The 15,723-nt window shown below is 29.1% G+C and overlaps 1 protein-coding gene across 1 annotated transcript; it reads right to left on the bottom strand.

Annotated features, from left to right (window-relative positions):
- Positions 1-671: 671 nt before the first annotated feature.
- On the bottom strand, positions 672-11,836 carry LOC119670140 (probable G-protein coupled receptor Mth-like 1). The gene is made up of 2 exons (XM_038080280.1): positions 9,163-11,836; positions 672-757 (listed from the first exon to the last, which is right to left on the bottom strand). Exon 1 carries the CDS (start codon positions 11,141-11,143, stop codon positions 9,164-9,166), a length of 1,980 nt encoding a protein of 659 aa, XP_037936208.1. The 5' UTR covers positions 11,144-11,836; the 3' UTR covers positions 672-757; position 9,163.
- Positions 11,837-15,723: the final 3,887 nt, after the last annotated feature.

Genomic DNA, 15,723 nt, shown 5'->3' with positions numbered 1-15,723 from the left:
TTGGATGCTGTGTGTTAATTACCTTCTCCACCATTACCAAAATTATTTGATTTTAAAATAATTTTAAATATTGTGTTATGTGTTTCTATCTAAATGTCTTCATGTATCTCATGAGATACATGTATCAAGAATGACTTATGAGAATGAATTACGTTTGTTATGAATTAATGTTAATTTGATATAAGCTACCAAAGTAGAAAACAAAAAAAAGTATTTAGTTAAGAGATTTTCAGTATAAGTCAATAAGTTTCATCTTATTTAATACTTAAAAATAATATTATTGTTGCATTTAATTATTATCGTTGTAGTTACTCATGTTGTTGTTGTGGTTATTGGCATGGATGCTTTTAGCTGCCGTCGTTGTTTACATAATAAGGCGCTGCTGTATGCTGTATGCTGTATCGTCTAGTATCGTTACTCTGTAATCCATTTCATTTAAATATATAAAGTAAATAAAATTCCTTTTTATTGTTTTGCTGCTGATAGCTCAGATACATGTCAACAATTCGTTGCCTTTCATTCTCTATCTTTTCTTTGCGTTCGATTTTTTTTCTCTTAATTTTATCTGTCTAAAATATTTGAATACTGTTTTTTTATATCTTTCAGTTCAAGTATCTGAAGATTCTGGTATAGGTTTTTGTTCTTCTCCTTTTTTATTATTTTCTTTTTTTTTTTATGACGTCTTTAAATGTTTAAAACTTTTTTTTTATTTATTGCGGTGTAAATAAACTGCCGTCGCCTGCAAAATTTCAAAATACTGTAAAGAAATGGATAGCAATTAAAAAAAAGATACATTAAACTTTGCTACATTTCATATTATTTATTTTTATTTATGTGGTTTTCATTACGTTTTTTTATTGAAGTTTATTTCTTCATATATTTTGCATTCACAAATGCGTTTCATTTAAATGAGGCTAAACAAAAAATTATAGCAAAAATTGGCATAAAACTTAAAACTCATTACGCAAGTCAACTTGCAGTTCAAGTTAGCAGATATTCCGTCAGCAGATATTCGAGCAAGAATCCAAAGGAGTTGGGCTACACAAATTTAAATTGCCTTCAAAAAATGTTAATTATCCAACAGCCTTAATTATGATATTTTTAGGTTTATGTAGAAAAACTAAAGCCATTCAAAGCGTATGTGAAACATTTTTTGGTTAATATTTATAAGAAAAAGTATTTTTTTATATATGGTATGTACTTTGTGCTTGGCTTAGGTTGTCATAAAAATTAAATAATTACAGCAATTTATCAAGTAAAATATGAATTAAGAAATTATTATGCTAATGAATAATTAAACTCGTTTTTAACATTTAATTAAATAGAAGTACTACATTAAAATGTATAAAGTATCTCATTCCGCCTATAACTACACAACATATATATATATAATAGATATATACATACTTTAACAACATATGCATATAATAAACACAAGTATTCTCATAATTATTCTATATAATCGTTAGAATATACTTGCGCCCTCTTCAAATTCTATATAAAATTAGTTAAATGGAAGTACTACATAAAAATGCGTATATATAAATTAATTAAATAATATATAAATATAATAAGTATATATGTAATATATATACATACATATAATACATATTATGTATATATATTATTTCAACAGAAAATACATATAATGCATATATCTATTTTAAAATCATATCCATATAACATATATCCATCCTAACAATTATTCTATAATAGTTCAAATATACTTACAGTCCTCTTTAATTTTTATACAAAATTAATTACATGAAAGTATAGCATTATTATTTAAGTAATGGGCTATAAAAGCACCCCGACCTAAAAGATCTATTGTGGGCCTAAAGGCCCAACTAGGACAATTTTAGACTATTTATAAATCTTGTAATTGCTGTGGGCCCAATTTTACCTATTTGACTTCGCACTAAGTTCCCGCTTCCAAGGAAATCGAGTCCACGTCTTGCCACCGCTGGGCAGTTGCATAGAACATGTTCAGATGTTTCCTTCTCCTCATGACAGAGTCGACAGGAGTCACTTTCTACAACACCTATAATCTTTATGTGGTAATTAAGTCTACAGTGTCATGTAAGAAGTTCAGTGTAGATTTTAATATCGTTTCTGCTAAAGCCAAGGATAGCATCAACTTTGATGTGATCAGGATCAATGAATCTCTTTGACTGTCGCATGCCTGTTTGGGCTCTCCAGTGTTCAAGTAGATGTTGTTTTTCCCGTTCACATAATAAGCTATTTGTAAATCATAGCATAAAAATGCATGAAGTATATCAGTCAGTCTAGTAACTAAAGATTAGCAGAAAAGAGTAGGAAATCCAGAAAATGTGAAGTATTTAACTGTTATCGTCCTGTTATCTAGGACGATAAAACATCGATTTGGAAAAATTAAGACTTTTCTGGATACAGCCAAAGTGAAAGAAATTTCGCAGTAGTTCTGAATGAAACGGAATACAAAAGTCCATCAATGGGCATAATGCCACTAAAGTTCAAGTGCATTAAATACCGATACTAACCTGTTATCTACTCTAACAACATATACATATAATTTTTCTATGACAGCTTAGTGACACTTAAAACCATTTTGTTTTATGAACAAAACAATTTAAATAAACTTCTACTACATATAAAAGTATAAAATATCTCAGTGATTTCATTATTTATTTCAATAGGTGATGAATTAATATTTTATATATTATTAATTTATTTATATATTTTAAAAATTTTATAGAAGAAGTAAACAGCCGTCACATTATCTTCGCCCTTAACAGAAGTCGTTACTCCAAGCTGATGATGAAATGGTTTGAAAGTCAAAATGAAGCATGCATTTTATTTTGTTATATACACAATAGATATCTAAGGTAAACGGAATAATAAACCTATAACCCATAACATATTATTGTTATATATACATATATACAACAGTGAAACTCCGAAGGAGATGATCATTGATCATTGTATATGATACATATAGTCAATACATTTGCAGTTACACAAAGCAAAGCTAATCTTTATATATATGTATGTACGCACACCTATATCTCTCATATTAACGTATATTCGAAGTGTTATTTATTACTATATTAAAAAAGAAAGTTAAAACGAATAAGTGCCTAAACAATCATTAAGTTGTTAATCGTATTTACCATCAATTGTAAATGCAATTTTAAAGATTGTGATTATTTTCAGTTACTTGCGAAGTCCGTCAGTTGAAAAGAAATATTAAAAAATCGCATACCGGCGACACTAGTGTTTGTCACCGAATATATAATGAGTATGTTTACATCAGATAAGACTTCTAATACCATTTCTTAATAATACTTCAATATATTACAGTCTAGGTGAGTCATTTCTTAAGCACATTTTAAAAACACAACTAAAATCACACTTCATTCCAGAAGCGGGGAACATCATTTGATAAATATCTATATTTAAAGTAAATAAACTATATAAAAATAACAAATCTACGTTATTCATGGTATTTGATAAATGACAAAGAAACAATTATTATCAAAAGGCAGATTTAAAGATTTTTTTGTTTAAATTGAATAGCTCTAATGTGGGCTTCACAATATTTTTATTTACTAAAAATATAACAGACCGTTATAGACAGTTTTCTAAATAACATAGTAACAATCCACAAAGACAAAATGTTTTTATCTTACTTAACTGTTCTGTTACTTCAGTCACTTATTATCTGTTAGTTTTGACCCGCTTACTTATAAATTAGATTAGAGTATTTAGAAGTGTCGAGTTCACGCGTACCTAGTATTATAGAACATTCGGCTTGTGAACTAATTTTATTCGATAGGATGCATAACAAACATAAATGAAGGAGTTACAAAAATATCATGGCACTAAATTACAAAAGAAACCTAGATAAAATTGACATTTTTTCACTTTTTTGGTGCAATTAGCTGGCACTTTCATCTTTAGTTATTTTAACTTGTATCTGTATTTAATCTAATTTGAGTGCTGACAATTTCCATGAGGGAGTTTACTTGTTAATTTTTATTAAATTAACTTTTCAGAATAAACACTATAGAAGTTGTGGAAATTTAGATGAAATGAAAGTTTTTTTCTGCGATTAGGTTAGGTTAATGTGGTAGTCCAACTCGCTTGAATTCTACAGATATATATTATTTTATTATCAGTATAAAAATTGTGTAAATCTAGATCAAAAAGAAAAGTTCTTTTTTTTTGTGATCAGATTAGTTCCAGGCCATAGGAATAGATTCACAGATTAGATTAATGTGACAGTTCAACTCCATAGGCTAAATAGGCTAAAATCTAAAAATAGATTTTAAGGGGAGTGATTGTTTAACAGTTTACTGGATTGCTTATCGGTGACAAACGAAAATCGGTTAGGTTATTTCTTTCTTAACAAGTTTATTACGCATGTATTATTTGAAATGAGAATAATCGTTGATAATGGGAACCAAAAAGGTATCTACTGATTTTAGTCACTGCAACCAGCTTACCAACTAAAGTAGAACACAAAATAAACTGAGTACCGACTTCCAGAAAGTGAAACACTACGACCATGATTGATCTTACTGTTTCTAACTAAACAATGTGATGGAAGCTAAAATGTCAGTTTTGGAGGACATCCTAACTTCAGACAAGGATAGGACCTCGGTACTTAGCAGTTTCTCTTTTACCCAGATGAAAGCTAAATAGTAACATAAAATGTGACAAGAACTCTTATCCAATTCCAAACAGAGACAACATTCTGTCTACTCAGAATTCATTTTCTTAAGATAATGCCAAAAAGCTCAGTTCCATTTTATTGAACTGGGGATAGGGGATGTCGTGCCAGTAGTAATTTCTTTTGGCTACAGACTATTTTTCTATCGGAGACCTCATTGTAGACCACAATAAGACTTCGGTCCTTAGTGGATGATCGAGCCTTTAAAAGATTATTTGCTAACTCGTTGCAGATAATTTCGGTAATTTCAATATCAATGATGCACAACGCACTATCGCAAAACTTGGAAGGTCAATTGTCGAAAATATCGATAAAATCATGTCAATTATTGAGTGAGATCGTCATGTAAGCAATGTTTTGATTGCCCAAGAGCTAAACAGTGCACAAAAAACCGTTTCTTATGTTGAGCCTTTTTCGAGTTAGTGCATCTGTACATGATAGCTGGGGGTTACTGCAGAGTCCCACCCATCTCACTGACAAATTTGAGTATTCCTCATAATCTTCGTGATTATTCAATAATTGATCTAAGATCTGCGTACCGCCACGTGCGGCTAGTGATTACTCTGAGATTAGATAGTGCTAAGTAGGGCAGCCTGTTGGTTTTCGCATATAGCTTCAGAGCTCTGTCCCTTATGTATTTTTTGACCGGATCTATTCTAAGGTCTCTTAGCATGTCATTCGTGCGGATGTTTGAAACCATTTGAATAAGGCTTGATATAAAAAGAACCTCGATATCAATTAGCATTATCTATATGGCAGAGTGCCCAACCCATCTATTATATAGTTAAAGAAAGAACACGCAATTAAAATTAACAGTATTAACACTACAACAACGTTTAATTTACCAAAAAAAAACAAAGAAATATTTTTTCAATTAATTTACTGCATATTTAAGGAAAATTGAATTAAAAAATTAAATTGACCTTACTCTTATATTGATTAAATTAAACATGCATCTAACATAAACCAGCATTACTCATAACAAAAGAAAACAACGTGTTGCCAGCTAATGTAGAATTTAGTTAAACGATATCTGATTTAATAAACAAACTTCAAAGACGACAATGAGGAAAATGAGGAAAATGTATCTAATTGAGAAATCTGTAGAATGTTGGCCATACGGAAGGCCTACTTGAAAAATTTCATTGTGTTTCGTTTTAATAAAAACATATGCCAACCAGAGCAGACGTAATGAGTCAAGTAATTTAATTATTTTTTGGAAAAACATCTTCACATCCATTGCAAAATAATTCTGAATCGGTTTTACAACAACTTCCTTTGTCTGATTTATTTTCTTTTTTTGGAAAATTTGCCAATATTTACGCATTCTCAATAAATTTTACGACTCGCTGGCGCATATCATAAAGCAATTAAGTTTGTGTTTTCAGAGATGAGATTTCCCTTTCTTGTCTCAAGTGTGTTTACATATGTATGAATCTTTCGGAAAACCTTCAGTTTTTTGTGAGTTCGGTATCGGACTATAGAGCTACTGCGCAACCAGGTAGGTAAATAGTAAATAGTAATTTCTTAATTGTAGTTTTATGATCTCTTGCACTTTCTATTATATCTTAATATGACCCGAAAACAGCGATTTCAAACGTTTTTTAATTTATTTCGCTTTTAATGTTAGACGATAGACGATAGACAATAGACGAGTTCGTAGAAAAAGAATATTAAAGTGAAGAATAGAAAAGTTTAATTTTCACAGACAGTTAATGAGTTCATTTGCACATTGCGCTAATTTTTATATTTTACTTAACTTTCGAATCTAGAGCTGCTCATCAGATATTGTACTTATAACCGCTAGACAAGAATAAAGTTGTTTATATTTTATTTAATGAATAACATTTTTGAAAGTTATATTGCACTTCTTCTCATTGAGAGATCTCAATTAAGTAGTTTCTTCTAATATTATGTTGCTTTGAATCCAATAGATTTGGTAAATAGCCCCTAGAGAGTTACTGAATCAATGATTTTGATTCAAACTGTATTTAATTAATAGTTCGTATAATTGAAAAAATCTTATTGAGAATTGAAAAAATATTACAAATGTGTAGATATTTTATGTTCTTAATGTGTCTAGTATACAGCGTAACAAATTTAAAAAAAAAATGTAATACACTGAAAAAATAATCAGCTTATGATTTAAATGGGATACGCGATTTTGTTAATTAATAGAACAAATGTTACACAAATATATTTTGTTTTAAATTAGTGCTAAATATAGAAAATGTCAGAAGTAATATAATTCTAGAATCTTTTCTTGATACCATAGCGAGATTTATTTAGTTATCATTATGTAAAAGTCTATTGAAACCGTTTAGTTCCAAGATTTTTAGAGAGTCATTAGAGCCAACCAATAATTAATAGAGCCCCTGTTACACAAATACATATTCTTAAAGTGGTCCTAAACATAGAAAATATCAGGAGTAATATAAGTCTATATATAATATAAGTATTAGGAGATGTGTCTAGTTATCAATATGTAACAGAAACTGTTTAGTTCCAACACACTGTTACACAAATATATATTTTTTAAAAGTAGTCTCAAACATTAAAATAATTTGCACTAACATAACCCTAGGCGACTTTAGATAATATAATTGATGATTTATTTCACCTTCTCAATTATTTCTAATAAAAATTCTTTGAAAAAAAATTAAAAAATAGTAATCCCAGACATAAAAAGGGTGAGGGTTTTTTATATAAGACTGGACTCTATTTGAGATACCATTTGGTTGTATATATCACCTCCCCAATCAACTCCAATAAACCTTTTAGTTTTAAGACACTACTAAACAAATATATTTTTATATTATTAGTAGTAGACCTGAACTTAAAAAGTGTATATTAGTACTCATATAATCCCAGAGACTTTTTATAACACCATGGGAGAATTTATGTTATGTCCTCTATTGTCTTTAATGAACCTTCCGATTTCAAGACATTTCTACATATATTAATTATTTTTTTAATAGAGTTTATTAGCACTAAACTATACTATTTTGTATAGTTTTGGATCTCAATTTGTCAACCATCCCTCATAAAGCCTTTGGTTTCAAACTAGTTTTAAATATACACTTTTATTGTTTAATAGAATTTATTAGTATACAGTATTGAGACTAACATAAATCGAAAGGATCTATGTGATACCGTTGGGGGTTTTCTCACACCTTCTCAGCTATCCCAAGTTAATCGTTTTGTTCTAATACGAATCACAAGCTAAGTTAATATATGGTAGACCTTCAGTTTGATTTATTTTAGAGTAGTTGTTAGTTTACTTTTTTAATTCTTTATAGTTCATAAACTTTATAACAATTATAAAGAATCACAAGCTTGTGTTTACAAGCTTGTGTTTGTGCGAAATAATTTCTTGTAAAGACTAATACTTTTGCGGCGTAGGTCCAGATTTTAGAAAAAAAGGCAAAATTACAAAGAATAGCTAACAGAAGTAGTAAAGTTATCACACATCAAAGCAACTCTTTCCGAATATATGCTATAAAGGAACTAACTATACGTATTTAGGTAGTAAAGGAGTTGTTATAGTCAAATGCCGACCTTAAAAGCAAGTACAAAAATGAGGTCGAAACATTGCATAAGGGATGGAATGAAAAGGATGGTATTGTGCAAAATAGGTGTAAGGGTGATGAATAGTAATAATATTCAATTTAACCTGAGTCTAAATGAAATAATTTTATCACCTCAACAAAGGGCAGCCTATCCGCTAACCGTATATTGACATCAAAACCGTTAGGCAAATATGTCTATCTGTATTGTGACATCAAAACGGATAGGCATCGTCATCTGGAATAGAGGTGCATGAGTGACACATATTGATGCTAGATATCCTTATGCATGACAAGTAATTATTTAGTACATGGGTATATTCTGACTTTAATTGGACAAGCATAGTTATTGTATGTTTTTTCTAAAACGTTTTAGTTCCAAAAGAACTTTTTGTTTTTAATATTTGAAAATCACATTTGTACTAACATCCATTTCCATTGATATAAAAGTCCATGTATATAGCAATTTTTCCACAATGGTAATTTTGTTTTTTATTGAGGTTTTAAGTCAGTTTTCATGTGAAATAGATGTTAATACTAGGGTTAAAGACCGTTATATTTCAAAACAAATAATTTAATTTGTATAAACATAGTATATGTGAAAATAATATTGAAGATAAATAATAACATACATAGCTATATAATAGAGAGTATGTATTTATATAATTTTCCTGGTAAATGAATAATTCTTTATTTTAGTGATGCCTTTAAATATTTGACTTTCTTCATAAGCAACATTTGATTAATTCAACAAACGTTATTAAATTATATATTTCATATAAATATTTATATACCTGCAATATTTCCTACTTTTGAGACAAGTGAAGGTTTATTTATGAATGACAGTGTATAAATATTTAAGCAAATAAACTTAATGTCACTCACCTTAGCATACCGTTTCCATTGGTATCTTAGCTTGACTTTGATTAGCGCCAATTGTCGTATTTATCGATGTATTTTGTGTTATCTCAGCACCACATGCAGCCATTGATGGTAGACCTTGAGAGGATGATGAATGTTGTACACCATTAGTTGTATTTGTAATTTCTTGACGTGAACGTGGACAACAGAAACGTTTACATGCTGCCCAAACTTGCGGTTGACATCCAACAACTAAGAATATGAAAACACCTTGCAATGCATTTACCAAATCAGTGAAGAACCAAGCATAATCAGGACCTCCAATCAAAACAGATATAATATCTGCAATCCATGTTACACCCATCACAACAACTAATTTCAGACAAACTTTGCCTAATGCTGTTTTTTCAGTTGTGGACTTAACATCGTCACGCTTCCAAAGCCCACAGGTCAATTGATGTGTAGTGGATACAAATAAAATAATATTGGCAAAAAGTAAAATACCAACAGGTCCAAAGAAATAAGCAAACATAGGCAAATAATCACCACTAAACCAACAACTACGCACACCAAATCCTGGACGTAGTAATTGTGTTTCTGGCAAATGATCCACGATTGCAGCTATAACCGTAATCAATAATGGAATTCCCCAAGCATATGCGGAGTATAAACGTAAACGCACCATTTCTTGATTGCGTTCCAATGAACTTGGGCGGAAATCCCGAAATGTCCACCAAATATTGAAGCACATCGTATTCAGCCAAAAGAATGCGGAAAGAAAGTAAAAGTGCATAGCACTCGCGAGCAATAGACACGCAGATGAGCCCAGTTCTAAAGAGCTCGAGAATTGTGTGTAGGCGAGCAGTAAATCACCGATGAAGAGGCAAAAGACATAAAATATTTGACAACGCCAGTGCAGCACATGATGCACAGAAGGCATTAAATAACCCGCAATTAGCGTGGCCGCCAAAAAGATCACAGATATCACAATTCCAATGTTGAGTACAGCGACCTGCAGTTGATCATTTGATTTGTGCGTTGGTGAAATGGAATTTGCTGGCGCATCCGGTGCAAAATGATGAAGACAAGCAAATATTTTGAATTTTGTCGGTGCGTCCTCCTCACGTAGATGCTCCAAGCAAAATTCTGTAGCGGATAAGTTTTTATGCTTCAATTGCAGCAAACCAGTGGACGTATTGAATAGTGTCGGTTGCCAATCATCTATGATAGCAAATGATGAAGAGATTTCATTGCATTTCGGGAAACCATATACAGTCTGAAAGACGCTTTCATTCAATGGCAACTTAATTTCATTGTTGCTTACTGTTGGCGCAACACACTTCTTTACCTTTGCATCGTAAGTGCTGTATTTGCCACAACATTTCTTTATTTTAAAGTGGCTATCACTCTTTTTATGCTTTGGTAGGCACACCAAAGCAGATTCGCGATCGACACAAAATTGACTTGGTTCAATAAGTAAGCCATGCTCGAGCACAAATAATGAACCATTCGAAAAGATTGTGAAATTTTCTAAGCCAGTGAATAGATCCAACTCATCAGCGTCGCAGCCCTGCTGCTCAGTGCTCGTACTATTCATATCGTTATCGTCTGTTGGTATATGTTTTGCAATAGGACGCATATTCTCCTCGAAGGTTATAAACTTAGGGCTTTGTCCTCTGGGGTTGTAGTAGGATTTGCGACTTATAAGCCATATCAATGGCACCCAGTGCTCTGAACTGCCGGGCATGCATGTCTGCATTAAGTCTAGATATTCACCAAAATGGCAACATTTATTGAGACGCACACGCGGCGGTGGCATACGTTTTGCTGGCATTTGTCCTGACACCGCTTGCGGGAGTGTCACATCGGGAGTGTTACCGGTCACATCGCCAGACGCCAAGGCTAACGCGCTTATTGTATTCAACTTTTGATTTATTACAAACACACTCACACATAACGAAATTAGCAGTCTTGTGCTATATTCATAAATTTTTGCGGTTTTCATTTTTTTCTAAATTTTGTTTTTGTTTTATTTATTTATTATTATTTTTACTATCTACTATTTATGGTTTATACACTTGAGTATAAAAACGAACTTTTCTTTTGAATATTTGTGGCTTTTTATGTATTATTATAATTGTTATTATAATGAAAATACTGCTTCAGCTGCATTGTTTTCGCTACTTCGTTTCACACTTCACAATTGCTACGCTCCGCTCTGCTCTGCTCGACTGTGTACTTCTTAAAGTTTATTTCTACGACACGCTGCTTGGAGTTCCATTGTTTTGCAATTACCACAATTTCACTATTGCCAGATACTTTTATTTCCTTGTGCACTATTTCTTAGTAAAAGTTATTGTTGTTTTACTGGTTAAAACACGGAATATAAATTGCGATATAAATGTCTTTTATCAAAGGCTTAATTGAAACTATCTAACTAGTAAATAAACACACAAGATGCGAGATGAGTTCGTTCCCGACTAAAATTAAAATAATAATAAATAAGAAAAAGGTAATCCGCGTTCGTTCGTTTACAATTGCATCACGCTCGCAACACACATGAGAGATTTCGAAATAATTTTTTGGTATTTCTCTTTCTTCGATGTTCATTGACGTTCAGCTCACTATAGTGACATGGTCCACTTCGAGTAATCGTTTCTGTTTTCTTCGCTATGCTAATAAAAGTAACCATTTTTTCAAATTAAAATACGTTACGTTAAAATATGCACTTTTATTGAAATTATTATAAATATAATTATTATTGTTTAACAGTTACTGTTAAAATTTTTTTAATAATAGTGTTAAAATAAATAAATAATAATAAATATATATAAACAACAATAATAAAATTCTAATAAGCAAAAACAGCTAATTCAAATAACAGTTAATTCAAATAAGATAAAATATGTGTAAAGTTAGATAAAGTGACAATATATAATAATTTAATTTATAACATGTATATAATATTATTGTATTTTATAATAATATAAATATAAATGAAATAAATAAAAAAAAAAATAAAAAATGAAATAAATTGAATTTTATTTGCATCCTAGTAATAAGACTAGAGTAGCCTAATGAAAATTTTAACTTAAACAATAAAACGTACTGGTCAAAAACTTCATTATTAATAAAATACAAATAAATTTTTTAAATTAATAATAATGAAATTCTAATAAGCAAAAACAGCTAATTCAAATAAGATAAAATTATATGTAAAGTTAGATAAAGTGACAATATAATATATATATATATATATATATATATATATATATATATATATATATATTATATATATATATATATATATATATATATATATAATAAATTATAACATATATATAATATTATTGTATTTTATAATAATATAAATATAAATGAAATAAATACAAATAAATTTTTTAAATTAATAAAAATAAAATTCTTATAAGCAAGAACAGCTGATTCAAATAAGATAAAATGAAATGTGAAGTTAGATAAAGTGATAATATATACACATCAAGAATAACGTTTGGAATGATGGAAAAGATGAATGCTATTTTGGAGTATAAAATGAATATTGGGGTGGGATATTTTATCCGTTGCAAATACGAACTTCTTGATCTTCTGACTTTTATTAGACAAGCAGAATGTCTACTGTTAAGGTTCATCGTGGTTTCTAATACACAAAATCTAATTTGGATATCACTGTCTACTGTTTACATTTTATTAATTATTAGGAAACTATTCTTAGGAAATTATTAGGAAATTTTATTAGTTATTATATATATATATATATATATATATATATATATATATATATTTAATAAATTTAAATAAATTCTTTAATAAAATAGTTAATAGTTTAAAATTAAAATTAATTAAGGATAAATAGGATAAGCAAATTTAACTGATTTAAATTCAATATAAACACAGTATAAGTGACAATACTAATATATATATGATCATTTATATCTTATATATGATATTGCTGTGTTTTAAAATAATACAAATTTAAATGGAATAAATTGAATAAATTCTGTAATAACAATAATAATAAATAATTCAAATAAGATTAAATTAAACGTGTACTTAGATTAAATGATAATAATAAGAAAATAAGCTAAAATTAAATGTAAATTTAGATAAAGTGTATTATGTATAGTAATTATAATATATCGAAAGTTGATTTTATATTTATTTCAAAATTTTCAAAACAAAATATATAGTAATTACAGTAATTATAATATTTCGAAAGTTGATTTTATATTTATTTCAAAATTTTCAAATCAAAATATATACCACTGAAGTAATCACAGACCCTATTGTGTGAAAGTGCTTTAAACAGTAACTCAAGTCTAGAATAAAGCAAACAATAAAGTATTATTTTTATTATTAATATACTTAATATAATATAATTGTATTACTATATTCCATTTCACATTTACTTTATAGACAAGGTCACTCTTACCTTGGACTAAGACTATATTAATTTAAATATAATTTTTCATTATAAATCTCTTCCTGCATTCTTGCTAATTTTTATAATACTAACTTAAAAAACTAACTAATAATACTAACTAGTTTCTTAGTAATTTAACTATGGACGTCTGGAAGCATTTTTTATATCTTCACATTATAGCTGTAATTCCTCTTCATATACCACTCTTTATATCCATTTAGCTATTTTTGATGATAAATGTATATATCCGATATATCCGCTACTTTTCTGGCTTGACTTAATTTGCTTAATATTAAGCATATTTATGTATTTTTATCATACTCTTCACTTAATCTACTTTTGTTTCTAATTAAATTGCTTTCTCTGTTAACTCCTTTCAAGGTGGTTTTATTGGGTTTCGTCTCTCACCAAGTTTTTCGATATTTTACGCATTTTTAAAAAAATCTACAATTTCGGATTTATGCTAAATCTTGAGGAAGTGTGTCATATAATTTGTTTATAAACAAAATGACGAAATTCACTGTAATTACCAGATTTTGATTTTGGAGGTATTGTAGTATGTGTCACATAACGTCATAATGACATAATGACATAATTTCACAAGAAATCTAAATTAGTTTAAAATTAAAAATATATACTTTTTAGTATGTATATAATTTATATTGAATTAAAGATTTTTTTTAAGTTCAAGAAAATTGAAGACCATCTTGTTATTTTCTTCTGCATCTGTTATAAAAATGAGGTAATCCGGTTGACTAAATGAACTCATTAAACTCATTTCAAGTTTAAGTTGCAACTTTGATAATTGAACTTATTAAAAAGTAATTAAATCTACTTGTGGACTACTCGGAACGTATTGTGTCTTTCTACCGGTGGCACATTGATCTTTTCGGTATTCACGAGTTCACAACTCTAATTGAACGAGGTACAGTGACCTTGTATTTTTCTTTTTTTTATTTATTTTATCTTTTTTTTCTTTGTTTACATTTAGTTTTTATACTACGAATTTGGTTTTTTGTCGGCTCATGCCTCTACCACCGCCTCCTCATTAATTATAAACAAAATATTTGAAATGACTAAATGCTTTCTGATAAAAAACCAAAAAATGCCAATTGAATGATTATTGTTTACTTTTGCCAAAAAAAAATCAGAGCGGATCGCTCGCTTCTGAGAAAAAGTCGTCTTTTCATGTGGTATGGAAAAACATTTACAAAATTGAGGTTTCTAGTTTTTGGCCATTAAATATTGGCGAACTGTTTATTTTTATTGGCAAGAAAATTAAAACATTCTTAAAAAATCCGCAAAAATAAATATCTTGTTTTTACGCTATGTGTTTAATGTATTCTTTTTTATTTATACAATATTATTAGTTAATTATGGGTTTTAAAGCCGTTTCCATACGCGCGTTTCCAAGCAGACCCCAGACACAGCGGGTCTGTATAAAGATAAATTTTTAAAATATTTCATTTCAATTCAATGTTGATTTATGTTAGTTTATTGAGAAAATAATGTTATTTTTTATTTATATTAAAAGCGTGTACGGTTTTCTGTAAATATATTTAAATGATTTTTAAATGAAGGCAAGATTGGGAATTACTTCTCTGTAGATTCAACTATAGTGCAAAGATAATAATTAATAGGGAGTGTAGATATGATATAATTTCAAATAAACTAGCTTTTGTCATTGGGAAGAACACTATTTTGGGGAACATATAACACAGTGCAAAGAAGGGGAAGCCTTTTCAAATTTGAAAAGCACGATCTTAATTGTAGAATAGATGGACAGAAGTCTAAAAAATATATTTAATATCAGGACTAAAAATAACTATATACTTGTACAAAAGACCCTAAGCAAGTAACAGAAGAAGCACGTACAAGGAAAGTGGGGTAACAAAATTTAAGAAAAATATAAATATCTACTAACACTACTAAAAAATGATAGATTACTTCAAAAGTATTTGATTGGGCAACAAAATTTAACAGATCGAGAGTAAATCTGGATTGAATCCAGATTAACTAATCGAAAACGCCATAAGCGAACTCAACTAAATGGGTGTTCGTGCTCACATAGCCAATATATCAGGTTAAGAAAAATGCATTTTTATTTTTTTTTCCTATTTTATTATAATTAATTACAAATATAT

Source organism: Teleopsis dalmanni, chromosome 1 (assembly GCF_002237135.1).
Source record: "Teleopsis dalmanni isolate 2A chromosome 1, ASM223713v2, whole genome shotgun sequence".
Lineage (NCBI taxonomy): Eukaryota > Metazoa > Arthropoda > Insecta > Diptera > Diopsidae > Teleopsis > Teleopsis dalmanni.
This window is presented reverse-complemented; position numbering and strand designations above follow the sequence as displayed.